General features: G+C 47.6%; 2 protein-coding genes across 7 annotated transcripts in view; one reads left to right on the forward strand and one right to left on the reverse strand.

Moving 5' to 3' along the window:
* The window catches only part of LOC105697943 (filamin-A), a 38,900-nt gene extending 26,270 nt beyond the window's left edge, over positions 1-12,630 (forward strand). For 4 of the 6 annotated variants that reach the window (XM_012421689.2, XM_012421690.2, XM_012421691.2 and 1 more), the window contains 8 exons: positions 1,571-1,784; positions 6,548-6,688; positions 6,762-7,064; positions 7,226-8,281; positions 9,544-9,737; positions 10,422-10,863; positions 10,986-11,189; positions 11,260-12,630. In XM_012421689.2, the coding sequence (XP_012277112.1) occupies positions 1,571-1,784; positions 6,548-6,688; positions 6,762-7,064; positions 7,226-8,281; positions 9,544-9,737; positions 10,422-10,863; positions 10,986-11,189; positions 11,260-11,444 (2,739 nt within the window). In that variant the 3' untranslated portion in view covers positions 11,445-12,630. Of the gene's footprint in view, positions 1-585; positions 737-1,570; positions 1,785-5,117; positions 5,851-6,547; positions 6,689-6,761; positions 7,065-7,225; positions 8,282-9,543; positions 9,738-10,421; positions 10,864-10,985; positions 11,190-11,259 lie in introns of those variants that run through there. The other 2 variants (XM_012421695.2, XM_012421694.2) reach the window with 2 other exon arrangements.
* Positions 12,631-15,895: 3,265 nt separating this feature from the next.
* The window catches only part of LOC105697909 (E3 ubiquitin-protein ligase Rnf220), a 96,912-nt gene continuing 91,914 nt past the window's right edge, over positions 15,896-20,893 (reverse strand). The window contains exons 5-9 of the mRNA XM_012421642.1: positions 18,695-18,960; positions 18,316-18,583; positions 17,693-18,174; positions 17,437-17,511; positions 15,896-17,156 (exon numbers count right to left, since the gene is read on the reverse strand). Of these exons, the coding sequence (XP_012277065.1) occupies positions 17,085-17,156; positions 17,437-17,511; positions 17,693-18,174; positions 18,316-18,583; positions 18,695-18,960 (1,163 nt within the window). The 3' untranslated portion in view covers positions 15,896-17,084. The remainder of the gene's footprint in view (positions 17,157-17,436; positions 17,512-17,692; positions 18,175-18,315; positions 18,584-18,694; positions 18,961-20,893) is intronic.

The raw sequence follows: 20,893 nt of genomic DNA on the forward strand, positions 1-20,893 counted from the left end.
TTACCGGTACTTTCGACAAGTAACGACCCATTTTCCACATTTCGACGGTAATCTTGACGCTTCTTTTTTGTTTTTTAATGTTCTCATTTAGGAGCATAAAATACGGTGAGAATGGATTTTTAACGAAGTCTTAAATGAAAGATGGCGCGACAGGTGCGTCGCAACTGTCGTTGCTTTGCGACGTCGCAGGGGCGACGTAAAATTTCCAAAATAGCTGTCGCTACTAGACCGAATCACAATCTGATCAACGTTAGCATTCGCCTTCGTAAATCAGGCGTTTACAAGCGTTTTATTCGATATCTTTTTCCCTTGGGATTTCTTTTGCGTTAGATTTTCGTTCCGTACCCTTGTTCCAGCAGGAAAGAATTTTACGTATCTCTATTTCGAGTTTATTATTATATGACATAATATGAGTATCAATATTTTGAAATGACATTTATTTTTATAGGATAATTTGTGACTCTCTAAATAAGCTTCTCCCTCTGTTCGTTTTCCACGTTCTCTCCACATTTTCTGCCATACCCTTTAACCTTTATAAGAGAAGTGGGTGGAGCCTGGGAATCTATTATAGTAACTTAGATCTGAATCTGCATTGTATACTCAAGTGGGTATATTTGCTCACACGCAGTTTTGTGAGTTCCTCTTAAGAGTCCGCAACTTCAGTTGGGTGCGATCGCGCCTCCAGGGTATCGTGACCGTCATCCGAATCGAAACCGTCTTATTAACGATATTTACGGTAAAAACGACAAAAGTTGACAACTTTAATAATTTTTTGTAAGAAACGTTCCTGTGAGAAACGTTCCTGTGACCTTGCGGTCACATTTACCGATTATTCTGTCATGGATTAAATTCCAAAAATGTCCTGGGCCGGTAATATACCTGTTTTATATTCGTGTGAGTGCTGAAATGTCCGCTGTTGAGGGTTCTGTTAAAACATCGCAGTTTTAACTAAAGAGCGTTCCGTTGAAACGTTATTTTAACTCTGCTTTCAATGTATGGTGATTCTCGTCCGTGATGATCGTCAATTAATATTGACGTTAATATTTTTTGGAAAGCGACGATATTATTATTTTTTACGGTATTTCACAAATGTATTTCTTAAAAATTCTCACTTCTCTTGGATCGCGTCTGGAACGATAAACTTCGAATTGATGTTTCTAAAATATTCTTTCGAAATTTGCCGTGTGTGTTTTTTGCGAGAGTTGAACAATCTTCTATTGTTCCATTTTGGTCGCATTGCTTTATACATCGGGAACAACGAACAGCGTAGCAATCGAGTAATATTCGTACTTTCAACTTCTTCGGGTTGAGCCGTCTTGCAAGGATTCATTTGCCATTGCGTAACAGATTCTTTACACACGCTCCTCAATTTGGCTAATGTCCAGCTTCAAAATACGTGGGTGAACACGTAAAGTGGATTAATTTTGAAAATTTCACATGACATCCTTGCGATGACCCGATAGGTCCCGAAGATACGTTTTTGAACGGCATTTAATGCAGCACGCGCGGATATGAAAAATTTCTAAAATATCGAACCAAGCATAATTTTCACAAATATTGACATTTCCAGGCTTCCGAAGAGTACCGAGAAGTTAGCACTCATAAGACTCATCGCGACAAAAAATCCCAGCAGCACGTCATCGAACAGCACAGCACAAGTATTCAAGAGAGTTCCAGCATCACCACAAAACGCAGCGTTACATCTCAACAAGACAACAGAAAGAAATTCCACGACGTACGGATCAACAACATCCTCTTGCCATCCACTGGCGGCCGAGTGACTTGTACGTATCAAAATGTTGAATATTAAGTTCCGAATTTAATTGGCTCGGCCGAGTCGATGTGCGGAAAAATATGTACAGGAGTCTCGACATCCTCCCGCCTCTTCCGAGTTAACCGACTCGTTATGTTTCCAAGCAATTTTACACGAAAACGTTCGGCCAGCTCGAGTATTGAAAATAATCCCCGACTAATCATTGGGACTTCCTGGACATCTGGTAACACCTCCGCATTTAGAGTCACGCCTTGAAGATGCATCGAAATTACCATCGCGACATAGTTAAAGGATGCGACTTTCCGGCTGGGTTGGGTGAAACATTGGAAGCGATAGCTGTCCCACCGATGAAATTTCTCAAATTTCTGGCAACACCTCGACGTTTACCGACATACCCTACTGATATGTCTTCCCACACCTTACCTTTCTGAACCCGATAAACTCGCTTGGGTCCCTGCAAGAAGCCATTGCTTCATCGAGCTGAAAATTGAAATACCGAACTCGTGTCGCGGAACAACCATTTGCATATTTAAAGGTGTCTAAGATCCGTCGCGGCTTCGTCGTTTCTCTAGGTTTGGCGAATTCTCTGAGACGTGCGGAATATCACGCACCTATGAATTTTTTATTTGCTTAAATATCGAAACCGAGTGCCGCGACATCGTTGAAATTTCTCAGATTTCTGGCAGCACTTCAGAGCTTAAATGCGAATTCCAAAGGAAATTAATACGGAGACTGATCCGCTTTTGCGGTTCGATGGTTTCCGTGCTCGACTGGGCCATTATACTTATGAATTTCCCGTTAACTCAAACGCCGCGAATGATTAACGAGGCGCGTTCTTAAATTTTAGCTAAGGTTCATTTGGAGGAAGCCTTGAAGAACGGTTCTATAATTCGCCACTGGGATTGGATAAGCTCCATTTAATTCCGAAGTTATTGCGTACGAATTAGACGAAGACAGATTCTGGCGCCTTTCATCGGGGTGTAATCAAGCACGTGAAATCGTCGTTTATTAATATACGAAGCACGACTCGACCGATTCGTACATTCCATGAATGAACGAGGACCCGACATCTCCGCTGGGAATTTTTTCGGAAAATTCCCAGTGCTCGTCGGATGGTCAGAAAAACCGAATCTCAGAATTTCTCCTTGGTCAGTGGCAAGATTTTGAGTGGATACTTGTCTCGACGGTCGTCCAAATTGTGGGCGTAAATATTAACGCAAGAATTTCAACGGCCGTTGCGTCTCGGTGAACTCAACCGACTCGACGAGGAGTCGTCCTCGCGATAAACGCCCTTCCCGAAATTTCATATTTTCGCCTACGTCCTTGGCATCGCTCGGCGAGGATATATCGAGGAAACGTGGATCGAGATACCTCGCAGGCGGCCAAGGAGAAGTCCCGAGGGATTTCGGCGCCTTTAACGGGGGTAATCGAAGTCGACGGAATCGGCGCTCGTTAATGATTCTCGCACCCGTGTCCGGGCGCGTTACTTGACAGACGGAACAGGTTTGCCAGATTCGGTACCCCGTACCAGTGGGTCCTCTTCGAGGCCAAAAATATGGGAGACGCTCTACTAGGTGTCGGAAGCGCAAGCTGCGGTATTAATATTGCCTGATTAAGTGGCCCCGGATGCGAGCTCCTGGTCGGCCAAGCCATTGCCGAGACCATGCTTACCGGAGAGGACCAAGACTGGCTTTGCCATTTTGCCTTCGGTGGCCAGAAAAATTCGAGTTCGCGGAAGAACCCCGGTTACCGGCTGTCATACTCTATATTACGGTGGAAATAATTTGCACGCCAACGAAAATTTCGCAGCAATGCGGTCGAACGCAACGTGGTATTTCTTTTTGTGTGGAATAATTAGCTGTTACAAATCGCAGCCACGCGTGCCGCCAAGTTGCCACCTCGGGGCTGCGACGGCATTTCTCTTGTCAGATTCCGAAGTCGTTAAAAGAGTTTTCCCATCAGCCGTGCTACATTTTGTTAGGGGTAATTAGACGAGCAGTCGAGACTCGTCGGCCCGAACGTGGCGGCCGACTTGCGAGAGATTACCTCTTCTTTGAGCGGTATCTACCGGCTTCTCTCTTCGTCTCTCCACTATTAGACGCGTCGTTTTATTTTCCCTGGCGCGTGTCGCGTGTCGCTCGACTTACTTGACGACTTCCTGCGAGAGAGACTCGGAGGAGGAGCGGTGTCGAAAGAGATACCTTCTGGAAGACGTCGAGGATGATGATGTTCGGCTAATCCTCGACAGACGTAACACGTCTTTTCGACGAGTACTCGAATTCCCGAGAGTAATTGCCCTGGCAAATCGGAAAAGTGCCGTCTCGAATGAATCCTGCAACGCTTTTATTTATATATATTTTTTTTCAATATTAATTTACTCGGCGTGATTTTCTTTACCGTCAATCGATGCGACTTGGTCGTTGAAACCATTGCTGTATTTTCAAAGAATGTTTACCGGTCTATTGGCCTCTGAAATTCATACCAGCGCCGTGAGAAAATAGATTAATGAATCATCCGATGTTCATTGGACGTCATCGTAGCTTCATATAGGAAGCTCGTGTTTGTCATCTCCACGCGGAAGAGCACCTACCTACATGCATGCCTCAAGGACGAATACAGCGGCCTCCGCTATTTTTTAAAGCCCATTTCGGTCATTTTTAGCAAGCTTCCCTTGACGTTTACGATACCACTTTCTGGCAAGTAATAATTGTCACGCTAATCCGGCGACTGCGATCAAAAATAGCATTGTTTGTTTCCCGCATCGAACGATCTGGAAATAACTCGGTTAATTCGACGATAGTCTAAATATAATTTTCCTTTCTCGAAAGGGAATAAATCACGGGCGCAAGTGACCGCGATTCAAGGTACCAAGCTTGGAGCGTGGATACGATGTACCGAAAACTAAGAAATGGACCACCGTGAAATTTGTAATCGAAGCACATGGAAACGTATCGGAAAAAAATCGATCTCTTTACGTAACGAGCACGAACGGTCGTAGAGATGGCGAGACAAGTTGCGAGCGTCTCGTTTCTGGCTGGTTCCCGATCGACAAGATTTCTGTATTGGTCTAATATCGGGGATGCCTTGCGGCACCAATACCTGCACCTGTGCTATAAATTTTGCCAGCCCAGGTAGACCGCCTCCTCGTCTAGAAATCTCCCACCTCCTCGAGGCTTCCGTTCGCGCCTGCGTCGATCTCGTAGAGAGATCTAATGGGCATAAGCTACCTCTGATATATCGCATCCTGCTGGCTGCTGGAAAAGAATTCAGGCGGGTAGGGCCAGCCAGGGCTGCCATCTTGATACTATCTCAGTCTCGAACGAGCTCCTCCTCAGTCGTGCCAGAGATGCGACCCTGACTGGTGATACTGGAGAACGACACTCTGGAGAACACCTCGCGACCGGTTCCCACGAGTTCGCGCCCTAAACGATTCCGTTGTTCTTCGAAATCTCCCCCACTTTCGAGCATATTTCAAATCATAAGCACGTTTCCATATTTTTATGACGACCACCGTTCGTGGGAAAATCGTCAAAAGGAACGTTCTTTCGTTTATGCCTTGAATCGACCGCCTGGTATCGCGAGGGTCGAGGAACCCCTTGTAAATTGCCCGTAAAAGTGAATAATACCTTAAAACCTTTAAATTCCTTCTGGGGAAATTAGTGATCTCGTCAAAAGAGAGCTTTCATCGAGGTTCGATTTTTTTTTTCTACGCGAGAGAAAATCCGGGGTGCACCGAATCTCGAAGGCTCGGCGGAGATATCAACGAGGGAAGACCGAAGCTCTCTGGGTGGAACTCCCTAGACGATCCTGGGGAACCCGCTAACGACGCGTTTGCCACCTTTTGGAGATGTTTTGGGAAGACTCCCCTGAAGTGGTGACCACGTGGCAGGAAATCTCGACCTATTACAGAGCCTGGCTGAAAAATCTTACGTGCAGCGAGTACGACCGAGCAGAACGCGGACCGATCTGCTACGCAAAAGATTCCAATTGCGAGGAGACCGAGGAATCCACTGGACCTGGACTAGACTTCGCTCCTCTTACGTTTCAAAGCCTCTACTATATTCATACCAGAAAAGGTTCCACCCTTTATAGACCGTTAAATCGCTTTCATCTACGTTCGATAAAAATCTTCTGCATTTTTCTTCTTTTTTTTTTTTTCGTCGCACAATTTAAATTCTCGATTATTCTTCTCGTCCGATTAAATGTATCCGAAACGTGGACATGGGATAAAAGTTGGGAAATACCTAGGAGGGTGTAATCGGGGAGCCAACGAGTTCGTACATTCCTCAATAAATTAGGAGTATTCTTAGTCCGGACGAATGGTGGCGAAAAAACTATTTCCTGTCGTCTAAGCCGACGGTTCTTGTATTTATCGAACGGGAACGCGAGGAACGCGATAGCGTTGTGGCGCCGACGAAGGCGAACTCGGTGGTATTTCGGTCGCCGGAAGAAAGATCCTATATAAAATATATTTTCGATTGCGCAACTATTTTTCTGGAGTCGACGCATGAGACGACGTCTACTGAAATTATGTCCAACGCGTGGGGTGACCCTAGATTTCACGATGTAGACGTTGAGAGATTTATCTCGAAGAGTCACGAGGAGGATAAAAAATTCGATAATCTATTTTCTGTTCCGCTTTGACTTTGTAATAATCTGGGCTGATCGTCTCAAATGTTATCCACTGGGAGAACTTTAAAACTAAGAAGACTTTTTTTATATTAATTTTTCCCGAGCTTGTTGCATTTACCCCACCCTCCCTTTTTGTTTCAGCCGAAGTAAAGATGCCAAGTGGGAACATTGACAAGCCTACTATTGAAGATAACCACGACGGGACGGTTTCCATCAAATATGAGCCGAAAGAAGAAGGGCTGCACGAGGTGCACGTTAAGTTCAACGGCGAACACGTTCAAGGTATTGCATTTAAAATTTACGCGTGGAAAAATTTAGTGAACATTAATGACATTGAATGTTTTTAATGCTTCAGGGTCACCGTTCAAGTTCCATGTCGACTCTGTGGCCAGTGGGTATGTAACGGCCTATGGCCCTGGATTGACTTATGGTGTTTGTGGAGAACCAGGGAACTTCACCATCTCCACGAAGGGTGCCGGTGCCGGTGGACTTTCCCTAGCCGTTGAAGGACCCAGCAAGGCAGAAATATCCTGCCACGACAACAAGGATGGCACGGTTTCCGTATCTTATCTGCCAACTGCCCCAGGAGAATACAAGATCTCCGTGAAATTCGGCGACAAGCACATCAAAGGCAGTCCTTACGTTGCCAAAATCACTGGTGGGTGGAGCATGGCTCGACTTGGTATTTTTCACATTTCCTACATTTTTTTTGTTAATTTTATTAATCCCTTGTTTATAAATATTGAAAAAAAAAATTAAGCGCATCGGTAACCGTTACCGAAAAGTGAAAGCTTTTTATCCATCCTCCGTTTCTTTCAGGCGAGGGTCGGAAAAGAAATCAGATATCCGTGGGCTCGTCCAGCGAAGTCCAGCTTCCTGGGAAGGTAACAGACACGGATATAAAAACTCTAAACGCCTCGATAACCGCGCCAAGTGGCCTGGAGGAGCCATGCTTCCTGAAGAAGATCCCCAGCGGCAACATGTGCGTGTCCTTCACCCCTCGCGAGGCCGGAGAGCACGTAGTCGCGGTTAAGAGAATGGGCAAGCATATTCCTAACTCGCCGTTCAAGATCGACGTGAAGGATCGCGAGGTAGGAGACGCAAAGAAAGTGATAGTCTCTGGAAACGCGTTGAAGGAAGGGAAAACCCACGTGGAGAACTCGTTCTCCATCGACACCAGAAACGCCGGTTTCGGCGGCCTCTCCTTGTCAATGGAAGGTCCTAGCAAGGCCGAAATTCAGTGCAAGGACAACGAGGACGGCACCCTGAATATTTCTTATAAACCCACCGAACCCGGTTACTACATAATGAACTTGAAGTTCGCCGACCACCACGTGGAGGGTTCTCCCTTCACGGTCAAAGTGAGCGGAGAAGGTAGCAACCGACAGAGAGAGAAGATTCAAAGGCAGAGGGAAGCCGTGCCCATAACCGAGGTCGGCAGCCAATGCAAATTGACATTCAAGATGCCCGGAATCACGTCCTTCGACCTCGCCGCTACCGTCACGTCACCCGGAGGCGTCACCGAAGACGCCGAGATCAAAGAAGTCGAGGATGGATTGTACGCCGTTGCGTTCGTTCCCAAAGAGCTGGGCGTACACACCGTTTCGGTTCGCTACAAGGAGATGCACATACCAGGATCTCCATTCCAATTTACCGTGGGACCGCTCAGGGACGGCGGGGCCCATCGAGTACACGCAGGAGGTCCAGGACTCGAAAGAGGCGAACAGGGCGAACCGTGCGAGTTCAACATCTGGACCAGAGAAGCTGGAGCTGGATCGCTGGCCGTTTCCGTAGAAGGACCCAGCAAGGCTCAGATCGACTTCAAGGACCGCAAGGATGGAAGCTGCTACGTCAGCTACGTCGTCGGAGAACCCGGTTAGTCCCGTAGAAGTCCTCGATGGTTATGCGGCGGAATGAATGAATTCCAAGATGCCTGTGCCATGTAACCGCGAGTCTCGTTCTCGCTCGTGCCGGGCGAACGTTATCCCACATAAATACCCGAAGACGCGGTAACTGGAGAACCGTCATTACCGCGTCATTGTTCCGAGGGCGGTCATTCTTTGAATATTTGGCATCTATACAGGTAGTCCAAGGTTGCTTCATTCCGTTGTCCCCGCTTTAACGCGTATGAATGAAACTCGATCGGTGACAGGGAGCATGGCGTTTCTGGGTGTAATCGGCATTTCTACCTCCTACTTAGTTACTAGAATCGGCGCACCGAGTTCGCCGTCCTATCCAGCGTGACGATAATCGGATATTCCCTGGGGCCGTAAACCGTCTCTCATCCCAGCCTCGTCCGCGCGATCCGTGCCACGAGTGGGTGTTAGCCGGTCAGGGTATTCGCTCCGGCCCATCAGCAAGCGGAATCAAAATCACTCGCTGCCTCCCGAAATACCGTCGTCTATATTTGTTAAGGCGGATTCATATTTTGGCGGAGCCCACCCGAGTCCGCGTCTTGGTTGACGGTAACGGAGGGAGGAGGTTATATTTGGGTCGCGGGAGAGGCAGCGCGAGGGAAAGAGCGAGACAGGAGGTGGTGGAAGTAGACGAGGACTCCTCGGGGAGGAGGGAGCTCGTGGAGGTAGATTTTGAGATCGGTTGACTCCGGAGGAAGGTAGTGGTGCGCGACCAACCTCCGGTTCTACAGCTGCACTCCTTTCCCGTCTTGGCTCTTTTTCTTCCTCTTCCTTCTCCTCCTCCTCCAGTTCCTTTTCGAGGTCTTCTGCCCTCCTCTGGGTCCTCCCCCTTCCACCTCTCGCACCCGAGGCGATTCCCGGCTGCAGAGTGCCCACGTACCTTCCGCGAGGTCTTCGGGATCTGGTCCAGGAGAAGATGGGCACTTTTAAGGCCTGCAAGCAGATTGTCCTTGCGGGAAACGGCGACCCTTCGCATCGGGACGAGGGTCAGTTTCCGAAATGGGGAACCTTCTCTTGGGACTTTGATCCAGGCCCTCCGAGTGACCTTGGGAGATTGCTCCGAAACTCGAGCCTGACCCTTAATCTCTGAAACGACCATCTTATGTATTATCGCCGTATGCCCGTAATCCATCCCGAGCACCGATTAACTGGTCAAAGTAGATTTGCGCAACGGAACCTTCCAGGAGACGAAAATGATCTCGAATGCTCTTTACTTTACAGGTGAATACAGAGTGGGCATCAAGTTCAACGACCAACACATCCCGGATTCTCCACATAAAGTCTACATCTCGCCCGCCATGGGGGATGCTCATAAACTCGAGGTCGCTCAATTCCCCGACAGTGGAGTACAACCGGACAAGCCGGCAACTTTCTTGGTTCGCAAAAATGGCGCCAAAGGCGAACTGGACGCCAAGGTACGTCTCTTGATTATTCGACAAAGTCGAGTAACGTCGTCCGAAGAGAGTCACTCGGTTGGGAAAAATTCGACTTTTCAATTTCTACCGAGGAGCAAAGAAATCTCTACCCAACTTCCTCTGGCCGAGCTCAACGAAAATAGATCGCACTTAGGAAATAGCGATGCGACATCGGAGTGCGTAGGCCAGACACGCGTGCACCTACACTCGAGCAATTTCGAGGTCCGACGTTTGCGCGTTCACCAAAATTACTTGGTGGGCCTTCACGCGGTACCACAGAGAACCTGTGTACAGATAATTGCCGTTCTTTGTAGGACGACTTAGCAGATTTATGACCAGTTGTCCTACCACACGGTAACGGTACGAGTACTTAATAACGGATTAATTCCGAAATCCGTATATTCGGTGCTAGATCCGATTTGCGATGGACCGTTAAACACATTAATTATATTAACACTATTTTGAGACGTGCTCGAAACGATCTATTTCCGATGCAATGTCGATATACCATATAATTATTCGTCTACGAATGGTAGAAACGCTATTGCGAAATTTTCACTCTTCCGCGCGGTTAGTGTTAAAAAAAAATGTATCCAACTCTAATAATTAGAAAATAATTTATCTGTTTATTCCCAGCGACTTTTTAGCCTTGTTATTAATAGCTATATTTTTTTCCGTTTTAAGATCGTCTCACCGAGTGGCACCGAAGACGATTGCTTCATTCAGTCCATCGACTCGGACACCTACTCCGTCAGGTTCCTGGCTCGCGAGAACGGCATCCATAATATCCATGTCAAATTCAACGGAGTTCATATAAACGGCAGTCCTTTCCGCATCAAAGTCGGCAAAGTAGACGCCGATCCGGCCGCTCTTCATGCATATGGGAATGGCCTTAAGGAGATCAAGACGGGTCAGAAGACGGACTTCATCGTCGATACTTGCAACGCCGGAGCTGGTGCTCTAGGAGTGACAGTCGATGGTCCCAGCAAGGTTGCCATGGACTGTACAGAGGTCGAAGAAGGCTATAAGGTCAGGTACACGCCTCTGGTCCCTGGGGATTACTACATCAGCATTAAATACAATGGATACCACATTGCTGGCTCGCCCTTCAAGGTTCCCTGCACAGGTAAGACGGGTGATTTTTAAAAGCTCTCAAAAAGTACCGTCATATTACTTATTTTCATTTTAATTACGGATCGTTAAAATTCGTTAAAATCCTCGACACTGACCGCGTGACTGTTATTTCAGGTCCGGATCTAGCAGAGAGAGGTGCTCAAGAGACCAGCTCCGTGGTCGTGGAAACCGTTCAGAAGATCTCGAAGGCGAAGCAGACCGGTCCTATTCTTCCGCTGTTTAAGTCCGATGCCAGCAAAGTTACCAGCAAGGGCATGGGCTTGAAGAAAGCTTACCTCGGCAAACAAAATGTATTCAACGTTACCGCCACTGACGCGGGTAAGATTATCTTTTTCGTTTTTCCTTTGGGACGCGAAACGTAAGTTATAAATGGATTTTGTTTCGTCAGGAAACAACATCTTATACGTTGGAGTACACGGTCCGAAAGGACCCTGCGACGAGGTGTACGTGAAGCACACGGGTCGCAACGTTTACAATGTAAGTTACCTCCCTCGCGAGCGAGGGGAGTACATCGTGATCGTGAAATGGGGCGACGACCACATCCCGGGATCGCCGTACAAAGTCGAAGTGTAAATCGTCCTCGAAAAGGAATCAAAAGCCGCGATCGCCGTCGATCCCAGCTCGCGGTGCGTCCGTCTCACCAAGAAGAGATCTTCCCGTCGACGAATGTCCTCGACTCGGCCCCGAAGACGTTGACGTCGTCGGTGCGAGCCCTCGGATTTCGTCAGAAACGTTAGAAATGCAAACGATCTCGACGTTGCTCTCTGCAGCCTCTTCTCTGCCATGAAAAGGAGAAGAAACCCGGCGTGTCCATCCACGGCTCTCGATGTCTGTTTGTCGAGTTCTCTACCTGCACCTCTCTGCAATCCCCCGCTGAAAAGGAAGAATATTATCGAGTCAATTAAACCGATCATCACGACCGAATTATTAACCATTATTTATATGGACGGGGGAATTTCAATTTGAACCGAGTTTCATTTTATGTACGCGAATGAAGTTTGAATTTAATCCGACGACTGGCCGATTTGGTAGTATTCTTCATTTTCGGTACATAATTATTTTCTTTTCGGCTACGATTTTCCCCTATTTTCCGGAAACCGTAAAGATCGTTTTAGGGATGTGTAATCTTTACATTATTTTTACCTGCATACAATGGATAATCTTAGTCCTTCTAACCATTGAGCTTGAAGACATTGTGCCGATTGTACGATGCTGAATAGATACATATATTACCTTGAAATTGCATCGTGTTTCTGACTGTTAAGTTACCGCAAGTGTGAATATTCCAGGTAAGGAATGTGACGTATAAAGCTATACAAGTAGATTTCATTTACGCGCTTGATTTTCTCGTTATTTTTAGGGATTGCAGAATTTAGAAAATCAAAGCCCGGTCATGTCGCTTGGGTCAGGTAGTAACGTTGACGGTGCACTATCGAGGCACGAGAGAACATTTCGACGTTAATCGTAAATAATTAAGGCGATCAGACAAGAATCGGATTACACGGAAATCGAGAGAGTGGACGGAGCAAAGGGCGCGCGCGGCTCATCAACTCATTCGCGTAACCGACGTGCCTTCGATATTATTTTAATATAAATTTCAGACGTGTCATGTCATATGAATCGAGTCCCTAAATGTATTACATTGCATTACAATTATTATGTTATCGATTATGTATAGAGTAAATATATATTACACATTGTCTATTATACATTGATATAGAAATAAAACAAACTAATATATTTATTAATACACTCTCCATCCGGATTATTTGTAACTTCTTGCCACGCCTCTTCGATGGCGAGCCGTGAGATCCGATCATGATCCGACAGTTAATAATCTGTCTACGATGAGAATTTTAAATATGAAATTTTATCCTTGCCTTTTAGATGTCTTTTATGATATTCATTCGTTAACTCACCACGAGTACCTCCAAGATCGTGACCGTCGGCTTCTTCACCGTAAGTAAATTTTTATCTTCATACGATTATTCCTTGTATCAAGAGATAGCAGGCATGAAATATAACTCTATAGGTGGGAGGAAGTTCGCGGTTAAAAATTTATATATTTTGACCACAAGGCAGTCTTCTTAACGTCGGGCAAGGCGGAGCCCGATTGTCGGATTTTTTTTTTAACGGACAGGTCATACGTTAAATATTACGCTATCTTTCGATCCTCTCGTTAGAATTATTTTCGGCATTTGCGAGCCAAAGAATTATAAGCGATCCGCGTAACTCCGTTTACGACAAGCGAGAACCCGTAGTTTTGCGATCGCTCTTTTTATGTTAATCCTAGAATATCGGTTTACGCATTTCTGACAACGAATTCGAATCGTCCTATGTTCGCAACTTCAAAATCGTATATGAACGACCAGCAGGGGTGCACCCAACTTTTCCGGAGACAATTTCGATCTAAAAATTCGCGGCAACGTTCGCAAGTTTTACCCAACTATCCATCTGGCAGCAATTTCGCAAGCTGCGCAAAATCGGTAAAGATCAACCAAAGAAAATTCTCTTTGCTCGAAGACCGGGCACACGAGTACGTCCCATATATTTTAAACGCATCCGCGGGCAGAAATCTACTTTCTGGATAATCGGACGCTCAATTCTTATACGAGCGAACCCGCGTCGTGCGGGATGTTGGCCTCGTCACCGAGACGCAAAGTCTGGATGAAAATGCATAAAGGAACGTTGCGGAAACGAGGGTGCACCCATCCGGGTACCTACGCCTGCGTCGAAGGCGGCTCCGCTAATGACTTAAGCGTGGAACGACGCGTGCTGGTCGGCGAGTCGTTACGCGGCGGGAAAGGTGGAGGAGTGGTTGGAGAGTCAAGATGCGCTTGTGCGGCGGCACCGTCTCGCGTCCCTCTTCTCGAAGGGGTGGCCGCGGCTTCGGAGGAGGTAGGTCGGGAGGTGTAGGAGCCGAGGCGCCTCGAGTGCTCGATAGGGCGGGAGGCGGTGCTTGCCGCTTCCGCGAGCACTCGCGGCAGTTCGCAGGCGTAGAGTGGCGGTGGCGCGAGCCGACTCGCGCGCCGACGCGCCACTACCGGCTACGCCCCCGACGGGACCGGAAACACCCGAGCGCGCTTCGGCGACGCTCGTCCCGACTCTCCGAAGATCGGGGCCCTAGATTTTCCAGGCAGACCCCCGTGGTCCCTCGCCTTAAGAACGATCCTCCACCGTTGTTTCTTGCCCTTCGATAAGCTTTGAAACCTATCCAGGGCTTTTCGATTTAGGTATCGACCCTGGTACCCGTTTAACCGCGCTCCGCATGTTCTCGCGGACCGGACTATTCCCGTTGACAAAATAAACGCTCATCCTCTTCACCGTCCCTGCCCAGAAATTGCACGCTTCCCGAGTCTTCGAGTCGCGTCATCTTTTCCGATTCTCCATTTCGGTAACGGCCGGACGAGCTGCCTCAAAAATCTCTGAAAATGCCTTCCATGTCGTCCCGCGGTAAAAGGTATCATCCTTGAAACTAAAGTAACCGGAGCCCCCCGTCCTCGGGCACGGGTTCTCGGATACAAAACCGAGGGACTTCTTTCGCGAAACGTTTTAAACTCCCCACGTCCGGGTAGAAGCGCAGCATTGGACGCTTAACTCCCGGAATGGAATCGACGAAACCTCCAGCAGGCGCTAAATTCCGTGCAGCGAGTCGCAAACGACCTTTGAAGCTGCCGGTAAAGCCCCTGCAGTTCGCATTACCTCGATCCGTGCCCCGCCGGGTTTCCACGGGCATCGACGCGTCTTGCCCCACCGGGTCGAAGGAGGCGATAGGCGGAGCTTTCCGTAACTGCGCCCCCACCTTCCCTCCCCTCCCCACCCTTTTCTCGCCCCCCACCCCGCGCGGTCTACGCGCGAAATTGCGCTCCCTCTCTCGCCTACTTCTCTTTCCGCGACCTAAGTATATAGTTAAACCGTTCGCTCCCTCCTCTGCGTTCAATTTTGCCGTGCCTCGTCCCTCTTTCTCGAGTACACGGTTAACTCGTTGCTTGTCTCTCTCCTACGCCCACGGTTACCTCACCTCGCGCTCTTTTTCTTCTCGGCTACGCCTACGGGTAACGAATTCATAGAACGGCAGCCTCGCACGCGAAGGGCGACGGGCGTGCCACCTGCGGGCTACGAGCCCCCCACTCCCTCTCTGGCATAAACCACCGCGGTTAACGTAGAGCACCGACGCGCGTACCTGCGCGCAGCCGCCATTTTGAGTCACACTTTTTCCCCGGAATATTTCTCCATCTCGCGTCTATCGCCTCCTGGAGGGGGTAAAGGGCGCGCCCGGGTGCCGCTCCTTCGCGCGCATTAATTGGGCCATCTTGCCCCGAACAGAAGCGACCACGGCCAAACCCGGATAAGACCTGACGGAAACGAAATATGGATAATATTTACGTCCCGAGAGATGCAAGAGGCGGAGAAATATCGCCAAGTGGTATCCCTGGGAAATACGAAACCGGGCGAGCCGAAGGCGAGGTAAGCTAATATGGCCGCGATTATTGGTTGCAAATGGCGCGTGGTCGAGGGAAACTATACGAAAGAATCGTATTTAACGTTTAAGGGAGCCGATGCACTGAAGTGCTGGTTGGTGAAGCTAGCAAATTTTTTCTTATGGAATGGAAAATATTGGGTTCGTCCAAGGATGGATATTATTTATGAGAGAATTAAGAGGTGGAGGAGAAATCGTGTCCGATTTAACGGAGGGTTTTTATGGCCGGGATTTCAAATGAGTTTATTAACCACTTTGAGTTTCTAATGACTGGGAGCGAAAAAACGATGCTAATCATTGGATAACGTAGCTTATGGCAGAATGACGGGCACAAAACGTAGATATTCATTTTGTCTCTTACCTGTAGCTGAACGAAATGAAGGTGACGCTCTCGGTAAATAAAGAGATAGTTCTGGAGGTAAGAAAAATTGTTTGGCTTAATTAGATTTTATCCGAATAGAAGTTTGGATCGATGCGACGAAATGATTATAGGTACAAGGAGAAGGGGTCAAATGAGTTCTCCATGATACATTCCATGGTCGTTTTATTGAATACAGAACAGCTTTGCGTGTGTGGTTGTGTGCGAGCGCATGTGCGTACGTGTGTAGATCCAGTTGCGCGCAATGCGCGTGTATTTACAGATTATCGACGAATATTGAATATATCGAAAACAGTTAGCTAATGGTCATCGGTGTCGTAAAAGACAGCTTCGAGTAGACGCGATTAGTTATCTTTCTTTCAATTTCGCCTAATATTAATTCCTGCTTGAGAACGGAACAAAAATGAAAGAGTGGCAAAAGTAAATAAATCAAGGCCAATAACGTCGGAAGCAACGAGGCGAATTCGTTAGTTGCAAATTGGTGAAAAATAATAGGATCGCGCCTAGCTGGCGTAATCGGAAATAAATTAGATTCATCTTCCGCGGGAACAAAAAATAGAAATTATTATTCGCAGCAATTTCGACCATTAACGAGCCGTTTTCGGCCTATTGCGCAACGGCTTCTCAATTTAATACCGTCTTGCAAGCAAAATATCCATTCAAGATTCCTTCGACTTCTAAACTTTTGGGGCACCTAAAATAGATCTAGACGACGAACGGTTTTATTAAAAAAAAAAAAAAACCACATCCTTCTCGCGACGAGAGATACTCCAATATATATATTTATATGCATTTAGAATTTCAAGTTTTGCTCGCAACACGGCGACAAGTTTCCTATCTAATATCCCAGTATTTAGGTTATCTCTCCTGAATCTGGGGAGTGCCCCTCTTTCGATCCTCATTTGGCTAGCAAATCTTCACACGGGCATATCATGTTTACTCTGCTTTGGGATCTTCTTCGCTTCGGTAAATAACGATAACAACAACAATGATAATCATCCGATAGCAGCAATAATAATAATTATAATAATCGTAAGAATAATGACGAAGGGAAGAAGGGAGGGAGGTTGAGTGGCAATGACAATTGTAATAATACCTAATTGCATTATGACCTAGAAGTTAATTTACTAACACTAAATACGTAATGGTAATTTCGTAGTTAATTTATATAGCAATATACAAATGTACAACTTGCTCGCGACGTGACGAGGTAAACGAACGCAAGCACTCTTACGAATGGATCATGATCGACGAGATGATCGAGTCGATGACCATGAGAGTATTGTGTCTATATGTAGACGTATGTATATATATTTCCACCGTGATCCTTCAAATGATATCTTTAATGCATTGTTTACATGTAAATACGCCGTAAATCCGCGGGCGACGTAATCATGTTGCACTGGGGACATAACTTTTTTGCACCCTGTAATCATAAACGATATGCGGTGGATCGTTAAAATCGATCAATGGTGAGATGAAACACTTTTAATAATCCTTGAAGATTGCCACTTGATTACAATGATTCATGCGACTATAAAATTCCGGGTAATTAACCGCGACTTCTTGTTTCCTTCTAAGCACGAAAGTAAAAATAAACGATCACGTATATTTTTTGCAAAACAAAGAGAACGCAATCGGAATGAATGAAAAGTGAGTCGAAAAATCTGAGTAAGGCAGTAGTTATCGAAAGTGTACTTGCTTACCAGGGTGTGCAACCAACATTGTTCGCAGTGTACGTGCCAGCAGCACACAGAGGTTACGGGTTTCTTGTACTGTTCCTGTAAAGAAAAAGTACCGTGATGTGGTTTACCCCCCAGGCGTTTATCCGTAATTAATCCTACATTTTCTCTCTTTGCAGAAATCACGGTCCCCGGATCATTTGGCCGATCGACTTGGAAAAGCGTGACCGTAAGTTACTCTTTCTTATCGTTAGTCCGATACTCAATTAGTAGGGCTTACCAGGCAAATGAGACACTTGAAGGGTTGTCCCCGCATTTCGGCCTCCAGTTCTCGAATCCGACCTCGAAGAGCCTCGACGACCGGCGTCTCTCCGTTCCTTCCTCCCGCAGGAGGGGTCGGGACTCCGTCGTCGAGCTCGCCCTGTTGCGTCGACGGCGTGGTGCCAGGTTCGGGCTTTACTTCGACTTGGGACCCGTGTATCTGATCGGGTGGCGTGTGTGGTGGGTGAGGGGTGTGGGATGCATTTGGCGAAATAACGGCCTCTCTAAGGGCCTCTCGTTCCTTCTGCTCGCGGGGGGTCCCCTCGATCCTGGGGGTGACGACGTCGGCCTCGGAGTACTGAGCCGGACCGAACTGGGCGGCATCATCGCCGTCGACGACCAGGTCCACGTCCTCCTCCTCTTGGTTTCCCGGGCCTCCACCACCTCCTGCCCCTCCGCCCCCGGAACCCCGGGCCGTCGAGGAAGTTGCCAAGCCAGCGGCTGAAAGTCACCCGAAAAACTGCCTTTAGAGGCCGTATTTTGACGTGGACTTCTACCCGGTACCTCGGTGCGTTAACGAGCGCCATGAATCGCGTTAGAATCGTTTGGGAGGGTCTAGGGAAAGATGCGTCAGGGCCTCACCAGAAAAACCACCGACTAGCATCGAAGTGGCGCGAACTCTTTTCTGTCCGGCCCATTCGTACTCTTCGAACGTTTCGGTGTCCCCTTCGACGTCGACCTCCTCTTCGTCGGGATTGTTGCTCTGGCCCGTGGGATTGCCGTTTTGTTTGTTCAAACAACGCTCCACGTGTTGATTAAGTTCCGCGGGACTTCCGGAGAGTCGTTCGCTGCAAACCGGACACGAAGGCTCGTCCGCCTTCCTCTTGCGATTCTTCGGTCGAATTCTGGCCTGAAGGCAAGAGAGAATTTTCGATAGAATCTTCTAAATGCTTTTTAAGTGACAACTATAGGCGAGGGGGAGAGGTCAAGATTTGACGGAAAACTGGAGGAAATGAAACACCTCTCGGTTAGCCCTGATCCTCCTGTAGGTCTCCCATCTTCCATGGGGCGTCCCATCCGCCGTCGAGGGTGCGTGGAGAATCGGACCGTGAGGGTGCTCCGGAGGATGTCCAGGTGGAAGGGTAGATCTCGACCTTCCCCTCGACGAGGTGGACAATTTGTAAAGTCGTTCCACCTCCTGAGCGAAGTGCTGCTCCAATTCTTGAGGCCTCACCGTCACCCCGCACACCGGGCAGCACGATGGGTCCGATGGGAATTTCTTTTTACCTGGAAAATTCATCGACGATTTTCTCTTCAATGCCAGCGAAATTTCGCTAATTTAAGGATAATCGTTCGATCATTCCTCGGGAAGATAGTCGGACGTTTTAAAATTGTAACCTCGGTAAGTCTCTCGGCGCGCCATTGAGAGTCGAAACACGGCCGGAGCGATTCGAGGTTTTCCGGAAGAAGAAGGAAGAGGTTCCCAAAGAGGGAGCCCAGGTGCCCGGCTTCACGCAAGCGTTTATTTATTTGCACCCGAGGGACGTATCGTTCGTATGTGTCCGCGATACATACGCGAAGGATCTCGCCGGAAAGCCCCTTGAAAGCGACGAGCGCAACGAGAGTCCCGCAAACGTAGCGCCGAGATCAAGGAAAATAACCTCGTATCCGGAAAACGTCCACCTATCTTCCCACATCTATTTTTACAAGTCGGTTCAGAGCCTCGGGCTTTCGATTCACGAGAGAGAGAGAAAGGGAAGGACTGACCGATCAAACGAAGACGGACAGAGAGACAGGAAACACACGGTGTACCTTTTTCTCCAGGACCTTTCGCGAATCCTCTGGAACGCACCTACTGATTACGTAAAGAATAAAATCCGAGATCTAGTGTCGGTTAAATGACGGCGATGTTTTATACGTTTTATAAATCCCGAGAAAACTGCAATATAGGATCGACAGAGAGACAAGAACCGTTTTTTGAGAGCTAGTTCCGAAGTATCGGCGAGCTAATTCGAGAAAGTCGGAGGATCTCGCTTTGGGGCTGCTATTTTCTTCGGAAGGTAAGGTCAGTTCCCAAGAGGGCGAGGTACTTATGCAGCTTGTCGAGGATAAATTTTGAGACGGATGTTAAGTATCTCGAACCCTTGTCACGAGCTCTCCCCGAATCTAGAAGAAACTAATCTGTTATGACAGTCTCTGCATTCGCCGTAAAAAACTGTTGCCACGTTCCTTCAGGGGGGAACTCGAGCTCGCTCTAGTTTTATTTTACTCTAAAGGGAGTTTTTCGGTCAAGGGTAAATTTTAAGCCAGATGTATATTCTCGGCCATACCATCGGTCAAAAAAAAATTATGCGCTAATTGAATTACGCGGATAAATAGCGGGACGGGTAAACGTTCGGTTAACGGAGGGAAATCGCTTAATTTCTCGATAACGTATACGATTAAAACGACACGAGGACGGGTATGGGGTCGTTTGAAACATCGGCTTGGAGAAGTCCTCGAGCTCCCTCCGGAGAAATTCTCTCGTTTATTTGGAGAATGCCGAAGCGGCATTCCTGAGCCGTTCAACATATCCGCATCTACGAGGAAGCGGTGCCTTATCCCTATCCTTATCCCTATCCCCATTCGCGAGAAGACTATCCCCTCTTTGTCCCGAAGGAACCTTCTCGCTCCCTCCATATCCTGGCCTTTCCTCCTTCAATTAAGTATCCCGGAGAATTTATGTCCGTGCCACTGTATTCGATATTCCTTTCCTTCCTTTATTGAAAGAAACGAGGAGAGTCGCCCCCGTTTCCTCCTCCTTATGGGTTCAATTGGAAAGAATTGCTCGCGCTTTCCCGGCGTAATGTATTCCCACTCGCGCAACCATTTGCGCAAGGGATTAAAACGTGAGAAAGTACAGTCGACGAGACCACGAATCGTTACCGCACTCTAGCTATGCGTCCCGGAATTCCAAGAAGGTAGAAATCCTAACTAAGTATCCGAGTACTCGACTCGTAACGACTCGCGAGTGACGACTGCTTCACTTGCTCTACCCCCCGTAATTTACCGTAAGATGATTCACCTCTGGAGGAACTATCAAATTCCAGAGTTCCTCCTTTAGAACGCGCCACGAGACTTGAAAATTCCATTCCACGTTTCAGAGTGACGGAAAATGTCTTTATTCGTTTACTTTCTCTACCGATCGGGGAAAAATGAGACATTCGGTCCTCGACTCATC

Source organism: Orussus abietinus, unplaced genomic scaffold, assembly GCF_000612105.2.
Source record: "Orussus abietinus isolate OABI.00-Male unplaced genomic scaffold, Oabi_2.0 scaffold1, whole genome shotgun sequence".
NCBI classification, from domain to species: domain Eukaryota; kingdom Metazoa; phylum Arthropoda; class Insecta; order Hymenoptera; family Orussidae; genus Orussus; species Orussus abietinus.